This window comes from Nelumbo lutea, chromosome 1 (genome assembly GCF_056320005.1).
Source record: "Nelumbo lutea isolate HS-2025 chromosome 1, American lotus-T2T, whole genome shotgun sequence".
NCBI lineage: Eukaryota > Viridiplantae > Streptophyta > Magnoliopsida > Proteales > Nelumbonaceae > Nelumbo > Nelumbo lutea.
Window position 1 is genome coordinate 125,170,885 of NC_142684.1, and position 25,975 is coordinate 125,196,859.

Consider the following 25,975-nt stretch of genomic DNA (forward strand, 5'->3'; position numbering starts at 1 on the left):
GAATTTTTGACCAAATCAAAACCCTAAGAGGATCCCACCACCAACGAAAATTCAAAGGCACACTGCTGCCCTTTATTTAATTAAAGAAAGGGAAATGCCAAGGTACGTTCCATTAATACACTTTGCGTATATATGCAAATGTTTCTATTTTTATTTTTACTTGAAAAAACATTTCTTTCTTTTATGTAAGATTATTATGAGCAGACAGGTTGAACGGAAGAATCTTCCGCTTTCGTTCTTTGGCGATATTGGTTTCCCTGTAAGAAAACTCTTATCATCATCACTGTGATTTTAAGACTATTAATTGTTGAACTAGCCCAACCAAATCTCCATTTTTATATAATCTCATATGCAATTGAAAACACCAAGCTCGCACGTTTATAAAAGTATTTTTTCCATTTTTTTTCCCTTGAGATGAACTTGAACTGTGGTGAAATCATTGGTCCAGAAAAGAAAAAATAAATGGTGATTTTACGTGATTATCATCCCCATCTATTCTTTTAAATGATTGAGTGTTTATTAAGGTGAGAGGCGACGGCCATTCTTCTATCGTTGTCTGTCAGCGAATGAGGGAGAACTGCGAGTCTTCTTCACACTGATTAGTGATTACAACGTAACAATAAAAACACATTTATCTGTGTTGCCGCCGGTAAGACTTCTTCGATCATGTCCAAGTCACCACCGAGTGCTGACTCGTTCTTCTCACTACCCCTTCAGTTGAAATCGAGCCATGACGTTGATTGTTTGCCCAATCAAGGGGGTGGATCTTCAATGGAACGGTGCAGATGAATTTGGATGCATGTTTACATCTTGTGTTTATTAATTTTCTCTCTACGAAGAGTTTTAATATATATGTATTTAGTCCACATCATAGTCAATAATTTGAGTAATATTCCAGCTGGAATTCTGAAGAGGAAGCCCTCTGGAAGTCGCAATTATATTTACGTGTTTATCCTGTTCTCAGCTGCCTATTATTCTTTATAAGTTTACTCTCTCTCTCTCTCTCTTGGTGAGGGTTACAGGTTACCTACCTGACGTAGAGTTATTGTAAAGCAGGGACGTGGTCAACGGAAAAATAATCCGAACCGATGACACGCTTCTGTAATCAACTGAAACAAAAGCATGGCAATGGGGGTGCGGTTAATGCTAAAATTGTCGTTGTTTCTTGTCACTGATGACACTTTCAAAGTCCGCGAGTTAAATCCTATTCCATGCTTTATATTAAACCTACTCCTATCTATGAATATTAAAAGGATTTCAACTCTCGACAACTGGCAAATGACCAAAACTCAGCTTCCCTTTATATATATATATATATATTCTTTCTTCCAAGCATCTTCTCTAGCTGCGGACTTCAGAGCCACCATTTGTTCCATCTGCTGCTTGTTTGTCTGAATTAGATCATGGGTGTCTTCAACGTTCGGACCGTGGTGTGGATACTCGTGCTTCACGTCTGTCTGTTTCCTCAACTGGGATCGGCTCAACTTAGACGAGACTACTATGCAAATACCTGCCCCAACGTCGAAACCATCGTTAGAAATGTGGTCACCCAAAAGTTCCAACAGACCTTCGTCACCGTCCCTGCAACTCTTCGTCTCTTCTTCCATGATTGCTTTGTTCAGGTCCCCAATAAATACCATCAAACAAACGCTAAACATTACATTTGTTGTTGTTTTTAATTTTAAGGCAGAAATCTATGCCATGTCAGTGAGATATACGATATTTAATTACAATCTCTGATGATTATCTCCTAATAACCTCAATTTGGTATATTGATTTACAGGGTTGTGATGCTTCTGTTATTATTGCGTCTACGCAAAACAACCAGGCAGAGAAAGACCACCCGGACAATCTGTCGCTGGCCGGAGACGGGTTTGACACCGTCATCAAGGCCAAGGCAGCTGTGGACGCCGTCCCTAGTTGCAAGAATAAGGTCTCCTGTGCGGACATCCTTTCCATGGCCACCCGTGATGTCATTGCTCTGGTACGTACGTTTGATCGTTCATGTCTTGCTCTAAAACTTTTCTTCAGATTTCAGCAGCTGTTAGACAGGAGACCATGTGTAGGTATTCTCTAATATTGAATTTGTTGGTTGAATTAATTGGAATACACAGTCTGGGGGACCGTCTTACGCAGTCGAATTAGGAAGATTGGACGGATTGAGCTCAACCGCTGCAAGTGTCGACGGGAAGCTGCCTCAACCGACATTCAATCTCAAGCAGCTCACTTCCCTGTTTGCTGCTAATGGCCTCACTCAGATAGACATGATAGCTCTCTCAGGTACGTAACATTTTTATGGAGGATATACATTAGAAAGATAAACATAAAATGATAGTTATAGATTTGATGAAAAGTGAAAACCAACAATTTCAAATAAAATCACTCAAAACTCAAAAGGATCATCAACCTAGCTATCGGGAGCCAATTGTTACTTGTTATTACAAATCCAAGAGTGGTCCATCAATTATTTATTTATTTTAACAAGAAAGAAAAACACCATTAAAATTAATTACATAACTACTAGCTAGTTTGATTAATAGTTGGGCTTTATTTATAAATTAAAAATTATTGTAAACGATTAAGGATAAGTTATGTATATATGTATATATATGTTGCAGCGGCGCACACTGTGGGCTTCTCTCATTGTAGCAGATTCGCTAATCGTATATACAACTTCAGCGCCCAGAACCCGGTGGACCCTACATTGAACAAGGCCTATGCATCACAGCTTCAAGGAATGTGCCCTAAGAATGTGGATCCATCCGTAGCCATTAACATGGATCCTAACACACCCAGGACATTCGACAACGTCTACTACAAGAATCTCCAACAGGGGATAGGACTCTTTACCTCGGACCAGGTCCTCTTCACAGATGCTAGATCCAGGCCCACCGTGAATGCCTGGGCCAGCAACTCGGCCGCTTTTCAAAAGGCCTTTATCAAGGCCATCACCAAATTGGGTCGGGTTGGTGTCAAGACCGGATCACAAGGGAACATCAGAAGCGATTGTGCAGCATTCAATTAGACAGATCTAGGCAGAACAAAAAGTATCAAACGCCTGCTGTGATCCGATGGACCCAATAAAGAAAGTGTTTGCTCTTTGATTCTTTGTAGGAACTACTGATCTTCGAGGAACAGAGAAAGAATAAAACGAAAATTAGTTCTATTTTGGATTTTGGACAATTAATTGGACCCCCCTCCCCCACTTTTGTATTTTGGATATTGTTTTTATTTGTTGTCTGACCAATAAATTAATAAATTGGGTGTGATCCCTGTACCGAACCGAATCAACTGGCATGATAATCTAAACTGAAGTCATATTGGCATGAATTCCTCCTCCTAGTTACTATTCTCTCTAGATATGTGGACGAAATGGAGTCAAATTGGTTGATCAAAGCTCACCACAAAAAAAAAAAAAAAAAAGGATGAGGAGGGTGTTGGCGTTGTTTCAAGACGAGAGAGACCAGCTGGCAGCGATCTCATAAGTCATAACTCATATGAGCTAATGGAAATAAATGAGTTACCCCTCCCCCTCAGGCCTCGGCTGCATGCGACCCGCTCCATATAAGAATTGGCATCCATCGTTGAAAATGTTGCCATAGAAAGAAAGATCAAAGATGATCAGAATCAGATGAGAACTCTCTCAGTCATTCACTACGCCAGGAGAAAGTGGCCTTATCGACTAGCTTTCATGGATCGTTAATTGTTTACCATTAAATAAATTACAACTCCTCGTCTCCTCCATGAATTAAGTCAACAAGATCAGAGGTGAAGGCAAGTACTAATGTAATAGAGGAAAAACATGCATGGAACCACATTCACAGAATTCTGTTTCTGTGTACATTAATTACGTGCTAGTCGTCCATGCTTGCACCGACCAGCGTGCATTATTTCATCATGAAGACCACCTTTGAATTCACCTAGCCAGGACCCAGGATTAAATAAGCGGATTTGTCTGGCCAATTTCTTATGTTTTACCAGCAGGAACATATAACGTTATTCTTTTAAGTCGAAGCTGAAATTAAGGCTTAGTTTGGGAAGAGCAACTTGATTGAGAGCTCCCAAAATATGTATGTGTTGTGGAATGCTAACAAGCAACGCCAAGGAGCAACTTGAGAGCTCCCAGCAAGAAGTTTAAGGTTATGACATCAATGGGCACCGTAGTCTAGGCCACAGATAAAACCCAGCCCAGGCCTGCCTGTACTCTGCAACCTGTAGGCACCATCAAAGTCTGGGCTAGGCCAGACATATTGAGGCCCAACTAGTACCTGGTCGAGTGGTAGTACATAATATATATATATATATATATTGTAACAAGCGTCTTGGGTCAGTGAACACAGGATGGGTATGGTGGTCCGAGGCTCCATAACTTGCTACCGGCTCCATGTCTCAACCCTCAAGAATCAGGAGGGTTCATTGAATGAATCACAGTTACAACCCCATGACTACACCAGAAATTCATGACTACATTATTGTAATTAGGAGTGTAATTGAGCTGAGCTGAGTGGAGTATTAAACCATTCAAGCTCAACTCAACTATGAATTCACTTTGGTTGAGAGGCCTTATGATTCTTTCCTCGTATCACCCAATAAGATGATCCCGCATCAACAGTTGATCCACAGTCCTGAACAAGAAAAAGAGTCCCATCGAAGTTACGACTTAAGAGTCTAATCCAACATTTATATATGCTCCAATTTGACGAAGATTTATTTTTAGGGGGCATTCATTTTTTAGATTTTGAGAAGGGGAAAGTTCGTCAATGGCATTTTGATTTTTATTGATCAAGAAATCCATATTTTTTTATTAAATTTATGTGGGGATCAATGAAATTAAAGTTTATTTTTCTAAATAAGTGATACCCATTTTGTAAATAATTCTCACCTGGTTGCCACCACTTGAATGGGACAAAAAATACAACTTTTAATAATGGATTTTTATGGCTAAAATAATTATTGTCTTATTTACATGGAAAATTAAAAAAAAAAATCACATGAGTAAAAGTATTTACCCTATTAACTCTTTACTGACAAACACTTGCCCAGGTGCATAAGAAAAGCAAACGGAGCCTTATTTTTAAGGGTTAAGTTTTACTTCAAATATATGCTAGGGATGAGTATGGGCTGCATCCCGTCTGAACTGGGTTTCTTTTAGCAAGGTAATAAGAGCATTTTGGGGTGGTTGGGGTCGGCTCCCCACAGCCCATCTCCTCTCTCCACTAGGAACATCTCCCGTGTTTGTCATGGGAAATACTTCCAATGCACGGATGGGATGGGCTGTGGGGCGCACTCCATTGGCAGCTGATCCCGTCCCCATTTTGTGTTGCATGGCCTTCAACCCAGGCTTGATAATAAATGTATAGGCCCAAGCCCGAGCAGAGCATTCGGCATTGCCCATATTAATTAATAAAATTATGATTTTCACAAATTAAAATTTTAATTTAATTTTATAATTTAAATTGTAAAAAGTGTATACAAATTTATTATTTATATATTAATATAATACTAGCGGGGACCCATGTGATGCACGGGATTTATTAAGCGAAAGCTAAATAATAGAAATTGTCATTTGTTAAAATACCCCTTGTAGTTTCATGGATTTACTAAAATTTACCCTATAGATAAATTTTACTAAAACACCACTTATAATTTGCAATGGATTTAATCAATTTTCTATTAGTTGACAATGGAAAATGATAGTGTTGACCCTAATGTTCATTTAAATAAATTTAATCAAAATAAAATAAAAATAAAAATACCAATTTTGCCCTTTATAAGACATGGGCAACCACTCTATTGTCTATGTTTGGTTAATTTTGTTTTTTGTACAAAAAAAGTGTTAAGGGTATTTTTGAAACAAAAAAAATCATGGGCCTAATGGAAAAACAAACACTCCTTAATGAAAGGTTGATTAAGTAAATAAGTTGTAAAATATATGGGATATTTTAATAAATGAATACTATAAGGTAGGTTTAAGTAAATATGTAAAACTATAAGATGTGTTCTAGTAAATGACCCTAATAGAATCACTTGAGAGTATACAATTTTTTTATATTTTCAATTCTTTAAATAATTAATAATTATTCATATTGTATATATTACTTTTAATAATTTTTTTATAATACAAAAATAATAATAGTTAATTTTAGTTAGGTTTATTCGTCGAATTGATGAAATCGACCAGCCCGATCAACTCAACCCGAGTTGGTCAGTTTTCTACTATTTTAGGTTGGATTTTGTTCAAAAATTTTCTAATTTGATCAAGTTGGATCAATTTCACTTTGCCCATTTGTAAACCAACCAAAATTGAATGACCTAACCATAGATATATATTAATAATTTATATTTTAAATATAATTTTTAATATGGAAAAGTGGTAAGTTTTCCATATTTCTTAGTCTAAAATGTTTTATATCATAAATCTAATTTTTAAATTTATTTTTTAATAATTTCAATATAATTTTTAAAATTAAATTAAATTTTTAAGTTTAAATCTTTTGAACCAATTAACCAAACCAAAAAATCAACCCAAACCAATACAATTTGAGTGGGCCGGTTTTCACAAAAAGTTAGTCGGTTTCAGCAAACCAACTCTCCAACCTGACCATGTCAATTTGGTTGGCCAAATAGCCTACGACCGAGTCGAACCAATTCATGAACACTCATAAATTCTACTAAATTAATAGTCTCATCTCTGATAAATAACAATAGTTTAATCTCCAATAATTATTGAAAATTTATAGCAAAAATACACAATTATTAAAAATATATTGATAATGAAAAAACATAATAGTTAGAAAAATACAATAAGTACTAAAAATATATTAACTTAGTCAATAAATAGTATAATCTCAAATAATATTCTAATCTCTAATAACTATTAATCAATAAGTTATAACAAAAATACAATAAGTACAAGAAATTAAATTTAAAAATTTTACAAATAGTAGTTTAATCTCTAATAATTATTGAAAGTTTTTTGTTAAATAACAAAACAAAATAAATTTATACATAATCATTGAAATACATTTATCACAAAAACAATAAATAATTATTGAAGTACAATAAATATTAATTTTAGTATATATAATTATATAATAATATAGAATAAGAGTTTAAAATTATTATTAATAAACATTAATTTTTTTGAAAGTTATTTTCTCGAATTTTTACTTGATATAAGTGAAATTATTTATTTTCAATATTAAGTAAAAATATTAAATTATTATTAATTTCAATGTTATGTTATAATTACTTTTCTACTTTTCAGAAAATTTTTATATTTATTAAATAATTTCTTTATTTTAACTATTTAAAATCTAGTTATGTTAAATATTTTGTTATTTAAAATACCCAGTTATTCAAATACTTAAATAATATGTAAAATATTAGTTATTTATGGAATTTAATTATCCATAAAATAATAATTTATACTATTATTACATAATTTAATTATTAATTTTGTAATACATTAAATTATTATTTATTTCAATATTATGTTATAATTATTTTTCTTCTTTAAAGATTTTTTTTTAATTTATTACATAATTTCGTTATTTTAACTTTTTAAAATATTTATTTATTTTTATTTGAATTTTATTTATTTAAATCTATCACATATTTTTAAATATTTTAAAAGCATTTAAACTGATAATCTGGAAAAAAAATATTTTAAATTGTTAGTACATATTTTCATGATATATTTTATAAAAATATAAAATTTTTTTTGGTGTTTTTAATAAATATTTTAATGTTATTATGTAATTTTTTTAGAATATTTAAATAATTCTTAAATTTTATTAATCCAAACTTTCTTTAGATAGATATAGATAAAAAGTAGGGGAGAGGATAAATAGGAATTAAAAATAATTTAGGAAAGAAACTCTCTACTAAATTAGAGATAATTTAGGAGAGAAGCTCTCTACAAAGTTAGACATAATTGTGAAGATAAATAGAAATTAGAGATAATTTTAGAGAAAGTGGTGGAGATAGTTTTGAATAAATTTTAGGAGATGAAATTATTTAAGTTATTGGGAAAGTGCATCTCATTAATTGTTTAAAAAATGACGTAAAATAAAAAAAAATACAAAAAATTCTAAAGAATAAGAAAATTTCTTGACCAATGGGCCTGACTGGGAAGTTGCCAGCCGGGCCATAAATGATCATCCTTGCTGAGATCCCACAGCGTGGTGAGTGACGCATTGTTGCCCAAAAAGCACACACCTGTTTGAGTAGTCATCTGATGATACCAAATTACCAAAATGTTCAACAGATAAGACACTTCTAAACAATAAATCAACATTGTATCTACCTAACGCCCAAAAAAATGTTGCCTTGAGTTGTTGCTTTGCTCTATGCTCATTAAGTCATTCGTGGTAACAATTCCACGTTTGTTTACTACCACTCTTCAAAGTTCAAATCACTTTCTTTTTTTGGTAAGGTGTCTGTAGTAACTAAAAGAGGAATTCTAGTTGTGGACACCGGTTTATGAATTTACCCAACCGTGAATTCTTTTACCTACTAAATGGTGGGGCTGGGGTAGAATAAAAAAATATTACACAACAAAGGGAAACAAATCCAATAATTTGTAGGGCAAATTTCTTAACTACCTCTAACGTTTAGGAATTTGACTAACTTTACTTAAGGGTGAGCATTATTCGGTTAAAATCGAAATATCGAATTGAAAATTTTGATTTTCGTTTTCTCAGTTTTTGAGTGATTCAGTTTGGTTTGTTCGGTTTTTAGAGTTAGAAATTTGATTATCCAAAAAAACCAAATTAACCAAAATTCATTATATAATATGTGATATATAATATACAATATATAATATTCTATATATTTATATTTTAATATATTATATATAATGTATTATAATGAAATTCAATTTCATAATATATATATATATATATATATATATATATATATATATATTAAAGGTTATAATATATAATATTTTATATATTAAATTCAGTTTTTAATCGAAAAACGAACCGAAAATTTTGGTTTCAATTATTTCATTTTCTTGTAATTTGGTTTTGGTTTGATTTTCATTTTTTATTTCATTTTTTAAAACTTTGATTTATTTGGTTCAGCTTTTAACCGAATAAACTGAATGCTCACCCTTAACTCTACCCCTACTGTTTCAGTATTGTCTTAAAGTACCCCTCTTATTCATGACAATTGTCACATGACTCCCTTCCTATTAACTCTCTATCACAAATCGTTTACACGTAACTTCATGTGTTAGATTTAATGTTACATTATGCCTGAAATACCCTTCAACGGTTGGAAATGCCCAAAGTACTCTTCAATGGCCAAAAATTGTTATGATGGTAATGCCTTTTGGTATTCATTGACAAAAACACTAGTCTGGTGCAGAACTTGTAAGCATACACATCAAGGATCCGTGTGAACAAACATTTTGGGTTGGTTGTATACTGACAGCAATCGTGGTTTGAAATCAGGGTTATTGACGGTTGTGAATACAAGAAAGGAGGAAGGAGGAAGGAGGAATGAGATTTGTGTAATGTGGAAATATGTTTGTAAAGGGATAGGAAAGAGGAAGGAGGAGGTCTGGAAAGGAGTGTGGCTATCCAACCCAGAGGAATGACGGTTTAAAATATGGAGTTGGAGTTTAGAGTCGCCACCTAAATTTTTGTAAAATGGGAATTTAGGAAAACCTGTGTATTTTCAAGAAAAAAAATTGTTTTTTAATGGTGACTCATTGCCCAATGAGGATGGAATTCTTAGGGTTTGGAGATCAAGGTACAGTATAAAGGTGTTAGACACCCCACACACGTTTGATTAAACTGATCTCTACTTCACCAATATTTCAAAGAAAATTTAACAATTTTGGGCCTGAATTATTTGTTGAAATGAACATACATTCAATAAACATAATAAAAGGAACACAAAATTAAATGAAACATCAAGACAAGATAGCATTAAAAAAAAAATGCTAGAGAAGTATTAAGCGATGAGCTGAACTAAGAGAGAAAAAAAAAGAAAAAAAAACTAAGTAATGAGCTGAAGTACATTAAGAAGAGTCAAGAATCTAACAAAAAAAAAACAAAAATAGGTTAATGGAAAAATAACAAAAAAAAGAAAAAACAAACAAGTAAAGACAAACACTTCTACAACTAAATATAAAAGAACAAGTTAAAGGTGTAAGTCGGATTAATACACCCAGAAAAAAACTAGAAGGACCTATTAATGGAGGATTGTTGTAACGATGCTTGTTTAAAAAAATTGGATTACAACTTTTTTTTCTCTAATTTTACTCTTAAAACAATGCTAAACATTCCCTACGCTTTCAATGACTTTAATGCATGAAAAAGAAAAGTTAATTTTAAAATGAAGTGATGATTATTTTAGGGTAAATTAAATGAATAGCAACTAGCAATGCTCATGCAAACATTTAAGAAGATCTAACAATGATATTCATCGTCAGGTGGCTGCTAGGCCAATCCTGAAAACATCTCATTTAAAAAAATGAATCAAATAAAGATATTGGTAAGCTTAAAAACATACAACATACCTCAAAAATGTTTCCCACCAAAGGTAAATGATAGTGTGCGATCTGGAAGTTTCTAATTGGAGGGCAGTTTAGACGTTAGTCTATTTTGCTAGCTGGTCGAACTACAAGGAAGTAATACTCAGAGAATCCGGGGTGGTTTACCTGGCGTGGGTGCTCCGATGCTTAAGTCAGTACTTTTGGTATTAGAGCTGAAAGCTTGATTTAAGTAAACTAGTAAGCAATTAATTATATGTACCTTGTGATGTTGGGGTTAGTGCCCTTATATATGTGTGTTGTCGTAGGCCCTACAAAACACCTCTGAGATCCCTGGTCTGTGCTACTAGGAATCCGTTCCATACCAGGAGGTGGACTTCATGTTAGCTAATAAGGCTCATTAAGTCCATCCGATCCGGGTGGGATATGGATAAGGCTTGCAAATATGCAGTGTGATCCCGAAGAGCTCGGAGATAGTTGGCTAGCTTCTAGAAAGTTGGCTATGTGTCACCTCGGCAGGTTGGGCCATCACGAGCTGCTCAAATCTCGATCTTGATGATGGGTGCATTTGGCCTGACCTTCATCCTGGCCGAGGTCTAGTCTAGGGGTCAGAACTTAATGACCCAATTGACTCAACCACAAAACTAGACCACATATTAGGGATGCACGGACGTCCGTGATAGACTATAGCGGCTATAAATAGGGGCTTGGGGTTCCATTTTGAGTTTTCGCGTTCTAGAGGTCGCGTGTTAGCTTCAATGTTTTCTAGGTCGGTCATCTGTCTTCAGCCTTCGAGGTCGGTCTTCCTTTTAGGTAAGCCTCCTATCTTCGCTCTAGTTTCTTCTTGTCTTCTTTCTAGCATGTCTAGTAGTGATAGTTCATTTGAGAGTGGGGAGTTTGGTTGGGCCGAGGAGATCACCTCGACTCAAGACCTAGAGTCTGGTTCGAAGAGCGCTATCATCACGTCACGCACATCCATCCCGAGGTCTAGATCTCTTTGGTCCTTCCACTATGACACCCAAGCAGATTCGTGCTCTAGCTGCTCGGTATAAATTTTCCAACCACTACAGTTATTACTTGCCTTTGGAGAGTTTCCCTTGGGAACATGAGGACAAGGAGATCATTGTCTTTGCTAAGCACTTGATTGTGGGGCTCCTCTTTCCTCTTTACCCCTTTATTGTTGAAGTTCTCAAATATTTCAATATCACAATAAACCAACTCCACCGGAACTCGGTTCACACCTTGGTCGGTATGCCATCTCCCTCTTTCATGACTTCGATCTCCCCTTGGACCTTGATAATTTCAGATCGCTTTGCTCCATCAAAGAGAATCTGGTCGGTCCTATGGGTATACATAAACGTAGTTACTCTATAGCTATCGACCTGGGTACAAACTTCTTCATGAGTATCCTTCAAAAGTCTCAGCCTGGAAGACTAGGTACTTGCTGGGGGAAGGGCATCTCTAACCCTGGGATCGATTGGATAGGAAGATGAAGAAGAAGATGCGATCCATGGCAGAGCTTAGCCTGATGCTAAAGGACTATTTTGTCGAGGTTAACCTCATTAAGGTCGGGTTGAGTCCCTCGGTTAGGTCATCACTTCGAGCACATGTACTTTATCCTTTCTTGCTTAGTTTACTTTGTATTGCTTCAACTAATCTTCTACTCATCTTCCACAGGTATCATGGTTGACACTCCGATATTCAAACTATTCACCGACATGAAGAAGAGAAAGAAGAGGAAGGCATCTCGAGGCAACTCTTCCAAGAAACCGATAGTCGAGCCCACTACACCTGCTAGGGATGAGGGGGCCCTACTATCAGTTTATTTGAGGAGGACCAAGACAGGAAGTCACCACCTCACCAACCCGAGGTGGCCCAAACTTCTAAGCTTCGGTCCAGTCATACTGGGGCTGGCTCCTTAGGTTCGGTCCGCAAGGAGATCTGAAGCATCATGGATATCCAGGTTGCCCTCAACAAGAGCAAGGAGGCGGTCTTTTCCAAGGAAGTCTCCAAGTACTTCGAGTTGCAGGCTCTTGAGCCGGGCACCAAATCTTTGGGCCACTTCATGGCGGTATGCCTCTGATCTCAATACCATGCTTTTACTTGCATTTTTTTGTACTTGGTAATTTTTTCTTCTCTTGCAGACAAACTCCATGATCCATTCGCTTCTAAAGTAGTCCGAGCAGCAAGTGGTAGGGATACAAGCTATCGAGTTGAAGGTACAAGCTACCATGTCAGTGACTGTGTGCCAAACTAAGCTGCTGAAGGCCGTCAATGCCATCAGAAAATTAGAGGCCGAGGTGGTGGCGAAGAAGGAGCGCATTGAAGGTTTAACGAAGGAGGCCGAGGAGGCAAGGGATGCTTTCTCTCAACGTGATGCCACTCTTACTCAAGGGATCAAGGGCGTTGAGGTCCTTGTTATCAAGACTTACAAGGATTCACTGGAGTTTAATCAACTTAGGCAGGACCTTGCTACAGCAGCCTTCCGAAAGGGCTTTAAGCCATGTCGTTAGTTAGCTAGGCATGCATTCCCCAAGATTAACCTCGAATCCATCACCACCGTTAGTCACTACGGAAATGGTATTCGAAGTTGACATAGACCCGGACTCCCAAGGAGAAAAGTGATGACGGCATTGACAAGGGAACCGTGGAGGACAGTCCGGGTGCCACTACCGAGGAGGCCAAAGGTAGTTCTGCCATAGAGATTGAAGAAGCCAAGGATAGCTCTGAGAGGTGGGGGACTAGAGCCCCATGATAACTGATTTTTGCCTCTTCTCTTGGGCCCCTTGTACCAATGATTAAAGTATCGGTATCGGGTATCGTATCAAATAACTTGGATACGGATACAGATACGCTTGGGAAACACATGGATACGCTAAGAAATTGCACACAAATTCCATAAATATATTAATAGCATTAAGTTTAATGTCAAAACAACTTATATATATATATATATATATATATAGGAAGAAATATGTTATAATTAATATAGCAGGACATATATATTATACAATAATATAAATAATGCATCAATCAAGAGTCCAAGGAAAATGTTATATGGATATTTTACAAATTAATATATGCAAAAGGCCAATATTATTTTATTATCTATTAAAGCGTAAGGCATAAAGCATATGTAACTATTATATTTTTTTCTATTTTCTATTCTTATTTTTTAACATTAACAAAAAAATCAACTAAAAATTTAATTCTTAAATGTTTGATAAAAACTATTTATATTTTTGTAAACAATAAATATGTTGTTATAAAATTTAAATTAAAATATCAATTAATAATTTTTAAAAATATATAATATTAACTTAAAATATATCAAATCTATTAAAATTTTGAAAATTCATATCATATGAAAATTCATAAATTTTAATTACTAAAATAATTATTCTATTATTAATATTTTATTTTTATAAAATTTGAAGCAAAAAATGATTTTTTATATAAAATGTAGATTAATGGATTTGATGGATTCAATTTATATTATATTTTCAATACTTTATAAACAATACTTTTCTTTTTGTAAACAATACTTTGTAAACCGAGCTTCGAGCCTTGTGAGCCAAGCTCGAATAGCTACATGCATACATACATACATACATACAATAGTAATAATAATAATAATAATAATAATAATAATAATAATAATAATAATAATAATAATAATAATAATTAATTATTATTATTATTATTATTATTATTATTATTATTATTATTATTATAAATTATAACAAATATTATACGTAATATTTAAATATATAATAATAACTAATTATTATAATTCTTAGTTTTTAAATATCAAATAAAAAATATTTTTATATATAATTTTTTATTTTTATAAAACATTTTTCTCAAGTTGAGTTTGAACCGATCGAAGCTTGAGCTCAAGGTTCTAGCTCGAGCTCGAGCCTCGTACTGCTTTGAAGAGCCAAGCTCAAATAGCTAGCTTTTCGACTTGAATCCACCCCTAGTGCTGTCCATGTGGAAGTGGGTGGGGTTTGCAGGATCTTCGCATCTAAATGACCCGGTACACAATGGAAACGATTTTGGGTTTCCACAAAGCCCCAAGTAAAATGTATTTGTTTTTACAATTTGGTTAAATCTTCAATCGCTGAATTCACATTATTTTTTGTAGGAAATTGGTGGGTGTAGTTTCTTTACATGGATACTAGGGGGAGCAAATGTCCAACAGAGCACGGGGAACATAACCATCGAAAGAGATGGGGCAAGGGCTTCAAGAAGTATGGAAAATGTCATGTAAAGACCCAGTAGATGAGGTTGAAGCAGTCATCCAATTAAAGAAGGACAACTTTGATAGAATGTCTAAATTTTGTGATAAATTGTTAGGTTGTATTAAAAATATGTGAATCAAAGATGTATATTCTGATGCATTAGTATGTAATGTTGGAACAATATAGTACTATAGTTCTACTATGTTCTCTTTCTTAGAGTCTCTTCATTTCAATAGGTTTGATTTAAATATAGATTGGAACTGTAGTTCTACATATTAGAAGGCAAGCAAAAAGTTTACCCATTTGTAGTAACTAAGTAAGTTTTTCCATCCTTTCAGATTTTACTAAGTTCCTAGAAGCATTTATCCATTTTCTGGTTCCATACTTGTCACTTATCACAAGTTTGGTCACATGAGGTTTGAATTTGGGAATGTCAACCTTCATGGTATCAAAGACATTAATAGTGGTACCGCTTGTTTCGTTGTTCATCGACAATGTCTATCATCACATGTAACCATTTTAGGAGAAATTGTCGATCATTAAATGGCACTATAGTGATGCAATTGGGTATGTGGTTCACTTCTGCAACTGATAATTTTGTTTTTGTCTAATTACTTGGTTTGGTTTTTCCTTTTTCTTTCTTCTTTATATTATATTATTAATCCATGGTTCGACCCTTGAGAGCACAGGTGGAGTCACTGAGAACATACTCTACTAGACAAAGAGAATCACTAAATGAAAAAAATGTCACTACTAATGATCAACGAAAGGGAGTCACTGCTACTCTAACAAGGATAACCGAAAGGTAGACTGGCCCATTCATTCTAGGTAGACAGAATTGGATGCCCAAGTGTTTCCTGACAGAACCTGTTAGCCTAGAGATGAATAGATAAGTCCTTGAGCCATATAATATAAGGTAGAGAGAATCTCATTACCTTGCAAGTTGTAGCCATGTAAGGCTGAGAGAAATTAGGGATAACATACAACACAAATATTACAAGATACAACTTCATATCAATTGCATATCCACTTCATCTCTTAAATGAACCCTTTCAACAAACTCAAATACTTAATTACTAAGGTAGTTTTGTTGTTTAGTAAAACCAAATGTTGATATGGACTCTGAATAGTTGAAATCTGAAATCTACTTCAACTTTTGGAAGGGTTTTGGGAAATATTGGTGAAAAGAGAAGGGTTGTGGGTAAGAAGGGAATGGGCCAGTTAGCCCACTATGAGATTGTACCAAATGAAGTGGGATCCATTTTGGGAAGAAGAACAGGGACCCAAGATGGGAGGAACTCCTGTCATATTGGATGAACCACCTAATCAGTACTTGGTCAAAACTAGTACTTCTGTTTTTAATGCTTGAAAAACCATTAATGCTTTTGGTGAAAAAAAAAAGGAAAACCTTCCTATAGTCTTCTTTCTACAATTCAAATGTATGGCATGATAAGGTACCAAATTAAACATGGCATTTATTAATTGCTTATTCAACAACTAAGGTATAGGAATTCCTAATTTTCTAGACTTGAACACCCCTTATTCAGCAACTACTAACTTATTTTGTTAGACAAGCAAAAAAAAAAAACTCATACAATACTACTCAAGAAAATGTCAAAAAGGATGTTAACCATAGTCATTCATTCAACATCATACAATACTACTCAAGTAAATGGTTTGTGCATCAGCATTTACAAAAAGAAGTGTTATATTGTCAGTATATTCAGCTTGACATGGTTCATGTTCCTACACTAGGAGTATTGTCTCAGATGTTAGCCACAAATTCCAAAAATTACCATCACACACAAAATATTGTGTTGATCATCCACATGGTTCTTGCACTAAGGGTGGGATGTGTTCATGCACAATAATATTTAGGGCAATATGATTAGATGTGTACCCAAATGCACCGGTGTCAAGTATAATATAAAAATAATAGATCATTCCATTCTCCCGTCTGTATAAAAAATGGGAATATCTGATCTCCTGGCTACTTTGTTCTTCAACCTAGGAATATTTGATCTCTTGGCTACTTTGTTCTTCAACCTACACACATTAGAAAATTTTGTCTTTTTTTTTTATTCATGGCACAACATATAACAGAGAGCAATGTGCATATGGGTATTGTTACCTATTGGACTGATGGGCCAATGTGAGTATGGTACAACCTCCCTCTGCCCACCTTCCTCTATCTCTCCCACTTGATGAAGAACTTGCTACATATGCTGGTGGGATAGGGGTTGCTATAGAATATGATATCACCACATGTGTGCTCTGAATAGTATGAGTAGCTGCACCACCCCTCCTGTCATTCATCAATTTCCGCTTAACAAACTAGGTACTTCCAGGCTGGTTAGGATTACTCCTCTACACTTTCAATTTCAACTTTAGACATTAAAGCTCATTACTAAGGAAATGCTTAAGGGACTTTCAAACACTTGAATTAATATTAGTGGGGGTGACTTAACATTACCTCTACATTAGTGGCATTGGGTGGTATAAAGTGGTTGTATGCTTTCACATATGTCCTTGTGAAAGGCTTTGTCATATAGTTGATCCACTCTACCCCTAGTGTAGGTCGGCACTACAAGACATGAGCACATGGGATGCCACTGATGTCTCAAACCCTACACATGCATGTCTTGGCATCCATCTTTGTGGCATTCTATGCTAAATCATTCCCTACGGTCTAGTACTCATATTACCCAGACCAAGAAACTCTCACTGATCTACAAGTACAATATACAATTAGTACCATGTATAGTGAGTTATACAACAAAACATAGGAAATATGGAATGGGAGAACATGCCATCATTACCTAGCTTCTTTCCTTCATCTGTTAATGATGGATTGCACATTCGGCAATAACTCACCCCCCTATGATTTGGTTGTGTCAAATCTCTCGTATATCTTCTGCATCCATCTCTTCCTTATATTTTCTAACATGTCAACAATTGGCATTGTTCTAGCCTCCCCTATCCATGAGTTAAATGACTCACTCCAGTTGTTAGTGATGTCATTTGACTTAACAATGGGATCAAACCCATGTCTAGACCATGTGTCAAGGGGGACTCTACATATCTAATCATAAGCATTTATGGAGCTTTTCTTCACTACTTCCATATAATAATTATAGTCAACTTGTGTGTAGGACTTCTGGGCAGCCCATACAACATCTTTTAAGGTCTTTCCCTTGTATATTTTCTTAAAGTTGCTATACATGTGTCATAGACAGAATCGATGGTTTGTCTCGGGCATGCATACTAAAACACCATCGACCATACCCTACCAACAATTAATTGGTTTGTCAAAAATCAATATACACACAATCCAATAATATAACAAATATAATCAAATTATAGCATCCATACACACCTTCTGCCTGATAGAAATAAATGTCCATATATGTGGGTCATTAATACTCAAGGCATCTTTTAGTTCCTCAAAAGACACATCTAGCTTTCCTTGTTCTCAGCCTCAACTATAAAATAAGTAATTAGGAATATATCGTTATTCCCATCAAGTCCCATTGCTGATGGTATCAACCCTCCGATAGCACCAGTCTTCGTGTGACAGCGATCCAATTCAAAAAGTTTTCTACAACCCTCTAGGAAACCAAGTTTTGATCCTCCAAGGAATATGAACACTCTATTGAATGTTCCAAAACTATCATCTGTTGTATCCATTGAAGCATGCAACTTAATAGTTGACCTAGGGTTTCTGTTGAATAATGCTATGCAATATTGGGCAGCTTTGCATATGATTCGGCCAAAGATCCCCTAATCTTGTCAATAGTCTTGCATCAGGCTCTATGAACCTTCATGAAGATTTTATCCCATATAGCCATCTGATCTCATACCTAAATACATTGTCTCTAGGGTCAACCCTTAAAAGACCCTCTATCTTGGTGGACAGCCAAGTATTTGTTGCCTCCTTGTTTGTGGTCACCCTCAATAGGTATGTGTGTCATTTATTGTTTTCACTATGAAACTACCCCCATCATGACTCAAGGAAGCATGTATCCTCTAGTTACATGAACTGTTGGCACAAACACCGGTAAACTTGCATTTCTCATTCTTCTTTCTTTGGATTTCAATGTCCTACACCACATAGTATTGCCGCAAAGCCTCCCTAAACTCATTGGCATTTGCAAATACCATGCCGACTAAGAATTTTGGCTTAAAGAAGTCAAATTCATGCAGACTTTGTGTGTTGTCCTTGCCCCTTTTGAAACCAAATTCATCATCACATGGACTATCATAGTCAGTTGCTAGTTCATAGTCTGATAGGTTAGTTATATCTCCATTCCCACCTTTGTTTCCTTCTCCATCCATAGATGTACCACATTATACACCTTCACCATGTACACTCCCACCATCATCATCAGGTAAATCCCCTTCAGCACCCAACTCATCACACTTACTTTCAAACCTCTCATCATCTCCCTCAACATCTACATCACCTTAACTTCCAAGTCATCAACATCACCATGCCACTCCTCCCCATATTCATCACCATGTGAACCATCATCTGAAGGAGACTAAACAACACAACAGTCATCATCACCTTCAAATTTTCCCTTTCCCTTTCCACTGATACCAGCATTTACATTTTGCATACTACCCCTGTCATCCACACTTAGACTTTTTGCTTCAAGATGTGTAACATAGAACAATATCTCATGCAGCTCACCATGAGCAACAAACATCTTCAACATGTCATTTTCACAACCCAATAACCTGAGTTGTTCTTCTAACTCACACCATGGTATCTTATAATTAATAGTCACCACACTTCCATTAGGTACCCCACCCAATTTGCAAAAGTTATCAATAATGTCTAGGAAGCATATCCGGTAACTATCAATGTTTTCTACATATCCCACCTCACCATTCACATATAACAACTTTCCCATTAATGGTCTTCCACTAACCACCATAGTTGACAATGAAAAAGTACTCTATCCATTTTCTACATCAGGGAAACAGAAAATTCATCCATGTATATATAGAAGTATTTACATATCAAAACCCATTAAAAAGAAGTATTCACATATCAAAAAATTCAGCCATTTGAAAGTTAATTTAACACTTAAAACACATCAAAACCCATTAAAGAGAAGTATCAGAAAATTCATCCATTTGAAAGCTAAATTATCACTTAAACACATCAAAACCCATTCACATATCAGAAAAATCAGTCGTTTGAAAGCTAAATTATCATTGCAACCTTGGTGGTTAAGGCATTAAACCAAACACCTGGTACTGTGTAACACTATGAACCCATGTGTTTCTTTAAGCTACACACGTGTGGAACCCACATGTCCATTGTAGCAAACACATGGGTTGCCACATGTAATAACCCTATGAAAGATTGATGAACTGGTCGGTCCCCATGTCTATGAAGTGGTCCCCCTAACACTAAATGATAGAACCAGACATATTAGAAAAAGGATGTACAAGAATCTCTATACATACCTTACTGTTTGAGGATTACGAAAAGAAATATATACAATTTTTAACTTCTGTTGATTCCGATGCAAGAAAAATATAAATAAAAATCCATGTAAGATAAAGAAAAAGAGACAAAACTCATATTTAACTAAGTTGGTTTTAGGGTTTAGTGTCATTGAAACTCATTTTAGGGTTTAAATAACCTCACAAAGGCTCGTTTTAGGGTGAAAATAACATCACGGAAACTAGTTTTAGGGTTTCTCATGGTCGAACCACCAAACGGAAGTTGCAGCGGTGTTCGTTGCAAGCGACGATGAACTTCTCTACTGCAACTAGTGACGATAATGTTCTCTGCTTGGGGTTTTCCTCCACGCATATTCTTTTAAGTATATGGGAAAAATAGTAATTTACTATTTGGCATCCATCCGTAATGTAAGGGCAAAATGGATTTTTTGTACACCTTCATTACGATTTAATGACTATGGTAATTGTCAAGAATAGTAGGGGTACTTTAAGACAATACTGAAACAGTAGGGGTAGTGCTAGTCAATTTCCTAAGCTTTATGGGTAGTTTAAGAAATTTGCCCTAATTTTTATTCTTTTTTTACTTTTTTAACGGCTTTTAAGTCTATATTTGTTTTGAAAGGAAGGTAAGGAAATCTATACAAGTTCTGGTTTTGTATAGGTTTTCCAATCTTTAATGTTGTATTTGGTTTTGTCTGGGTTTTTCTATCTTTTTCTTTCAATACAATCACAGCCTAAACAAAAAATAATTTAAAAAATTTATAATTTTCAAGTTCCTTGCCAAACTAAAAGGAAGGAAAAATCATTGTGTTTGAAGACTAGGGGTTTACAATTGGTTGATTCAGTTTAGTTTGGTTCAAACCAAGGGCCTAACCGACTATTCGGTTTTACCATTTCCTCTAACCGAATCAAACTGAATTATATCTTAGATCCAAACCGACCCTTACTGAATTCGGTTTAGTTAGACCCTGGTTCCACATAAATGACAAGCATTTAAAAAGTGTTATTAATGAACAGTTAAAATGGCCCCAAAACCTAATGGTTTTAATTATTAACTATAATTAATTAAAAATTAGAATGACCTCAAAGCCCAATGATTTTAATTAGAAGCTAAAATAGACCCAAAACCCTATGTTAATGGGGAATTGGTGAATTGGGCATTTTCAAAAGTAATTAATGATTAATGAATAATTAATGACTAATAAACAATTAGTAATGGGTCTAGTTTTGATTAACTATTATTAATCGTTCATTGGAAAATATAATAATTAATTAGCATAAAATATTAAATAAAACATTAATATTTAATATACTCAATTAAATAACATCATTAATTCAGTTTTTGGTTCGACTCGATTGAAATTTTCAATCAAACCAAACCGAAACCAAAAACTGATTTAAAAAAATATAAAAACCTTACCGAACCGATAGCTGAATTAACTTATTCGGTTCAATTTTTTATTTATTAACCGAATTTGGACAACCTATTGAAAACGATGTAACTGCATATTTGTAGAGAATGCAAAAGAAACCGGTTCACACGAAAATACAAATCGGTTCAGCTAGACACATACACAATGCCCCCATTTTACTCGGCAGTGAAGAGTGTAAAAGGAGACGAAATTACAACTCTCTTGGGTGCTCTGTTTTGGTTGCAAGAAAGAACAGTGGCCCTAATTGGGTGGTGTTGGAGAGAGATGAAGATGCTTGAGTACAATCTCCATCACTCATGTCCAGGTGGAGATAGAGAGAGATGAAGATACTTCCATTACAATCTTTAGCATGTTTATATAATTTATTTACCTAAAAAAAATCTAAACATTTACATTCAAAATGATCAATATTTCAATGCAAAATTAAACTAAAATCTGCATTTGCATAATAATAAAAATACGGAGAAGATAAAAAAATTTGAATGACATTCCTCCACCAAATTAAAACGAAAAAAACAAAAGGAAAGAAAAGAAAAAAAAAAAAAAAAAGACATGGGTGGCATGACCACGTGAGTTTATGTATCAATCCTTGTGGACGGTGATGTCTACGTTCGGCCACTAATAGCAGAACACGTCTATTATTAATAGTAATCACATAGAGATCGATGACGTGGCATGGCTGGTTGACAACGATCATAAATCTTCTTCATAATATCTCCACGCGCCTATAGCATAGTGATATCCACTCTCCCACACGTGTACGGTAGAAATGACTTAACATGTCCATTTCCCATAATCCCGTGACAATTGACGCGACATCAGCTTAGGATTCGGACAAGTTTGCAACGGTAAAAGGACGCGTGGCAGATATTTGATATGCGATCGAGTCAGAGTGGGTCTTATCGGAGAATTGATTCAACTGAAGACGGGTGAGAGAAGCTTTGAGAAGTTGTTCTTCTGGAGCGAAGGAGGGAGGGAGAGAGGGAAGAGGCATAAAGAGTTAGTTTCTGCAACCTATATGGGTTTATTTTGTTAGGGTTGAATGGTTCCTTTTCACACATGGGGCCTGTTCGTTTCCTCTTAATCAATCTGTTGAGCTGAGCTGTTATTTTTTTATGAATTTCTTTTTGTTTGAAGAAATCGAATTTCTTATTTTGGTCAGGAACGAGAACGACATCTGAAATCCTCCTCCGACCTCTCTCCTCTCGACGGAGCTGAAGCAGAAGTCGGTTTTCCCTTCCTAATTCCGATTGTAGTAGGAGTATATGGAGTGGTGGGACAAGGTCACATTTCCCCTGCGCAAGGTCTGGATCAGCGTTGCTACGCGTCTCGGCATTCGTAAAAGCGGTACGTTTCATTTGATTGATTGATTGTTCGGTTCCCTTAAGGGCCTAACCCACTCGAAAGAAAAAGATATCTGACCGGAGATTTCCGGCCGGAACTGGTTGGTATGAACCCTGAGTCATGAAATGTTGCATGGCCGATAAGGTTCACTCCTCGCTGTCAATTTCTAGTCCAAAATTTTCCTACCTTGTTGCTTTACGCAGTCATGTTTTAATTCCTTGTTGTTTCATCGGTTGTAAATGAGAGTAAGCAAAGGAATTGGAGTTGGAAACTTCTCCAAACTAATTGGGTATCTGCTGACGGTCACAGTAGGATTTTTCCTCCAAATAAACCCCCCTGAAGTATATATATATATATATATATATATATATATATATACATATATGATTTATGATTTATGATTTTATATTTTAGTCAAAAATTTACATTTCAGTTTGGTTTGATTGAAAATCTAAGAGAAAAACAGAAGTTGAGGAAAAGTTTTTAAGAGATTTTGTGAAATTGGTTAAGAAAAATATGTTTTCCTCATCTTTCTGTTTCACTCTTGTTTTCTTTTCTTCCGAACCAAACACAGCTTAAATCCCGTAGCTTTAACACGATTTTGTATTTTATTTATTTTTAATAAGCAGGGCTATTGAAGCTGCGGCACGATGTGAGAAGGTGCGAGTACGAGGACGTGAGAGTGATGTGGGAAATGCTGAATAGGAACGAGTCGTCGGAGATTAGTCGCTCCCCATCCAAGAAGCGAAGAAAGAGACCCCTTTGGAAGATCGTCGCCTGGGCCCGCCATGCTCCTTGCATGTGCCGCGGCTTCTGACTCTGTGTCATCTGTGTTGTGTGGTTTTTACATTACATGTTACTAATAGTTTCCCGTCAATATAGTCCAGTCTATCTAGTATAGTAAAAACCCCTAAACAAAAAGATATGTTTGTTATCAATCAATCAGACCGTATCCATCCATTTGTGGTAAATAGTACAACAGATGACTTTCATGATGTCGGAAAGGCATGATACCGGAACCAGCCGGCGGTATCAGTTCATTGGTCAAAGTTCTTCACATCACAGATACTCTCTCTCTCTCTCTCTCTCTTTATATTTATATATATATATATATATATATATATAATATATGTATGTCAGTCGTTTGTAAATATAAATCTGCAGCAGTCGTTTGATGACATTTTGCATGCACTAAGAGGCCGTTTGATAGTGTTGAATCGGCCTCCGAATACTACTACGGTCGTTCCTTGCACCTCCGAATGCCGAAAGATTCATAGTAGTTAGTCGGCCTACCTCCAAACGCGGTAGCAGCAGGAGGTAATAGACAAAAATTGTTTTTCACTTTTTCGGCCACGTCCCTTAAAAACCTGAAACTCCCCCATCGCCTCTTCTTCTTTGCCCTCCCTCGGAGTATCCCGTGTCTCGTCCTCCCTTCCCTGTTGAACTAGTTGCAACATAAATTTTTGTAGCATCAATTAATGGCCGTTGAAATCTTTCACAGAAGACAGCACCATCTCTATTATCCTCTGAATCGGAACGTCACTAGTCACCGCCTTTGCCTTTCTGAATCGAAATTCACACCATTTCCATTACCCTGTGAATTGGAACGTCACCAGTCACCACCACTTCCTTTGTGAATCGAAATCGACAGTGGTTGTGTTAAAAGGTCAGTGAAAGTCTATTTACTCGATGATTGAACACCAGCGGCGAAGAAACGCTCCAAATCGAAGTTGGTTATTGGATGTGAATCAGAGAATAGAAGTTTTTGTGCAGAAAGATCAACAATGAATGTAGATATGGCTCCTCCTTCAGGTAGGTGATCGAAAATATCGAAAACGGCAACGAGGCTAATGGCACTTTCAGTGGCAGAGTGATTGTGATGGTGGCATTGCGAGACCTTAGGATTTAGGGACAGTGGGTTCGGCAATACCCTCAATTCTCTGTTTTTCTAATCCACCAAATCCCACAACCCATCTCTCTCTGGACTTGAACTTTCTCGGTCTCTCTTTGGTCATACTGTCAATTGTAACAGCGGACTCCACCAAAAATTGTAATTAAAAAAGAAAATTTGCTATTAGAGGAAACTTGATATTTACAGAATGCCACCTAAGCATTCAATGCAACAGATTACAGAACATAGCTACGAGATGGTGTAGGCCAGAAAAGGTGGTAAATAAATTTTACCATGTGCTGGGCTTCTCACTAGCTTTTAAGTTGTTTTCTGATTCAAATCAGAAAATCAGATCATATCATTTATTAACAAATTAAATTTGATTTGAATTTCCTAATCGAAAAAGGAAAATAAATACCATAAAAGCTTCAAAATGTTATATTGGTATGGTCTTAGTTCTTCTAGATAAACTGATAAAGTGGGTTAATTAATCACAAAAGAAGCCTAATTTAGTGTCCCGAATAAAATAAAATAAATAAACTTGATCTGAAGACTTGCCTCCCGTATGGTGGGTGATTCTCAAACAAAATAAATACATATAGTTTCCCATACTCGGTACGGGGTCGCTAATTAGAGCAAACGCAATTCATATTTTATCAACTTCGATGGCACTGCAATACAGGATTGAGAGACATGTTTTCACAACTTTGATGTTTAAAGTATTGTTATCGGTCGATACTATCATTTCGGAACCCTTCCGATACACCTCTACAGTGGGTGTATCGGAGGTTTGACCGGTTCAGGGGATGTATCGATATTTTGAAGTTGCTTGATGGTTGAATATACCATCAGAATTTGCAGTAATATTGTTTCCCTAGGTCCGACTCCATGAGAAAGTGGGTTATTTCGTTTCAGATAACCGAGAGCGGCCTACCTGATCAAAGAGTTGGTTAGACCAAGGTATACAAGAAATAGCTGCTGAAATCTGAAAGGGTCAGGGATGCAATGCCCTTAATCCAAGCACCGGCTGTGGCCTGTGGCTTTATCCTTCTTTCTTACTGGTTATCACAGTAGTTGG

At 35.6% G+C, this 25,975-nt stretch overlaps 1 protein-coding gene across 1 annotated transcript; it reads left to right on the forward strand.

Annotated features, from left to right (window-relative positions):
* The first annotated feature begins 548 nt into the window (after nt 1–548).
* Nucleotides 549–3,282, forward strand: LOC148877352 (peroxidase 51-like). Its single transcript, XM_088985428.1, has 4 exons — nt 549–1,622; nt 1,784–1,984; nt 2,115–2,280; nt 2,619–3,282. Exons 1-4 carry the CDS (start codon nt 1,404–1,406, stop codon nt 3,023–3,025), a joined length of 993 nt encoding a protein of 330 aa, XP_088841554.1. The 5' UTR covers nt 549–1,403; the 3' UTR covers nt 3,026–3,282.
* The last annotated feature ends 22,693 nt before the right edge of the window (nt 3,283–25,975 follow it).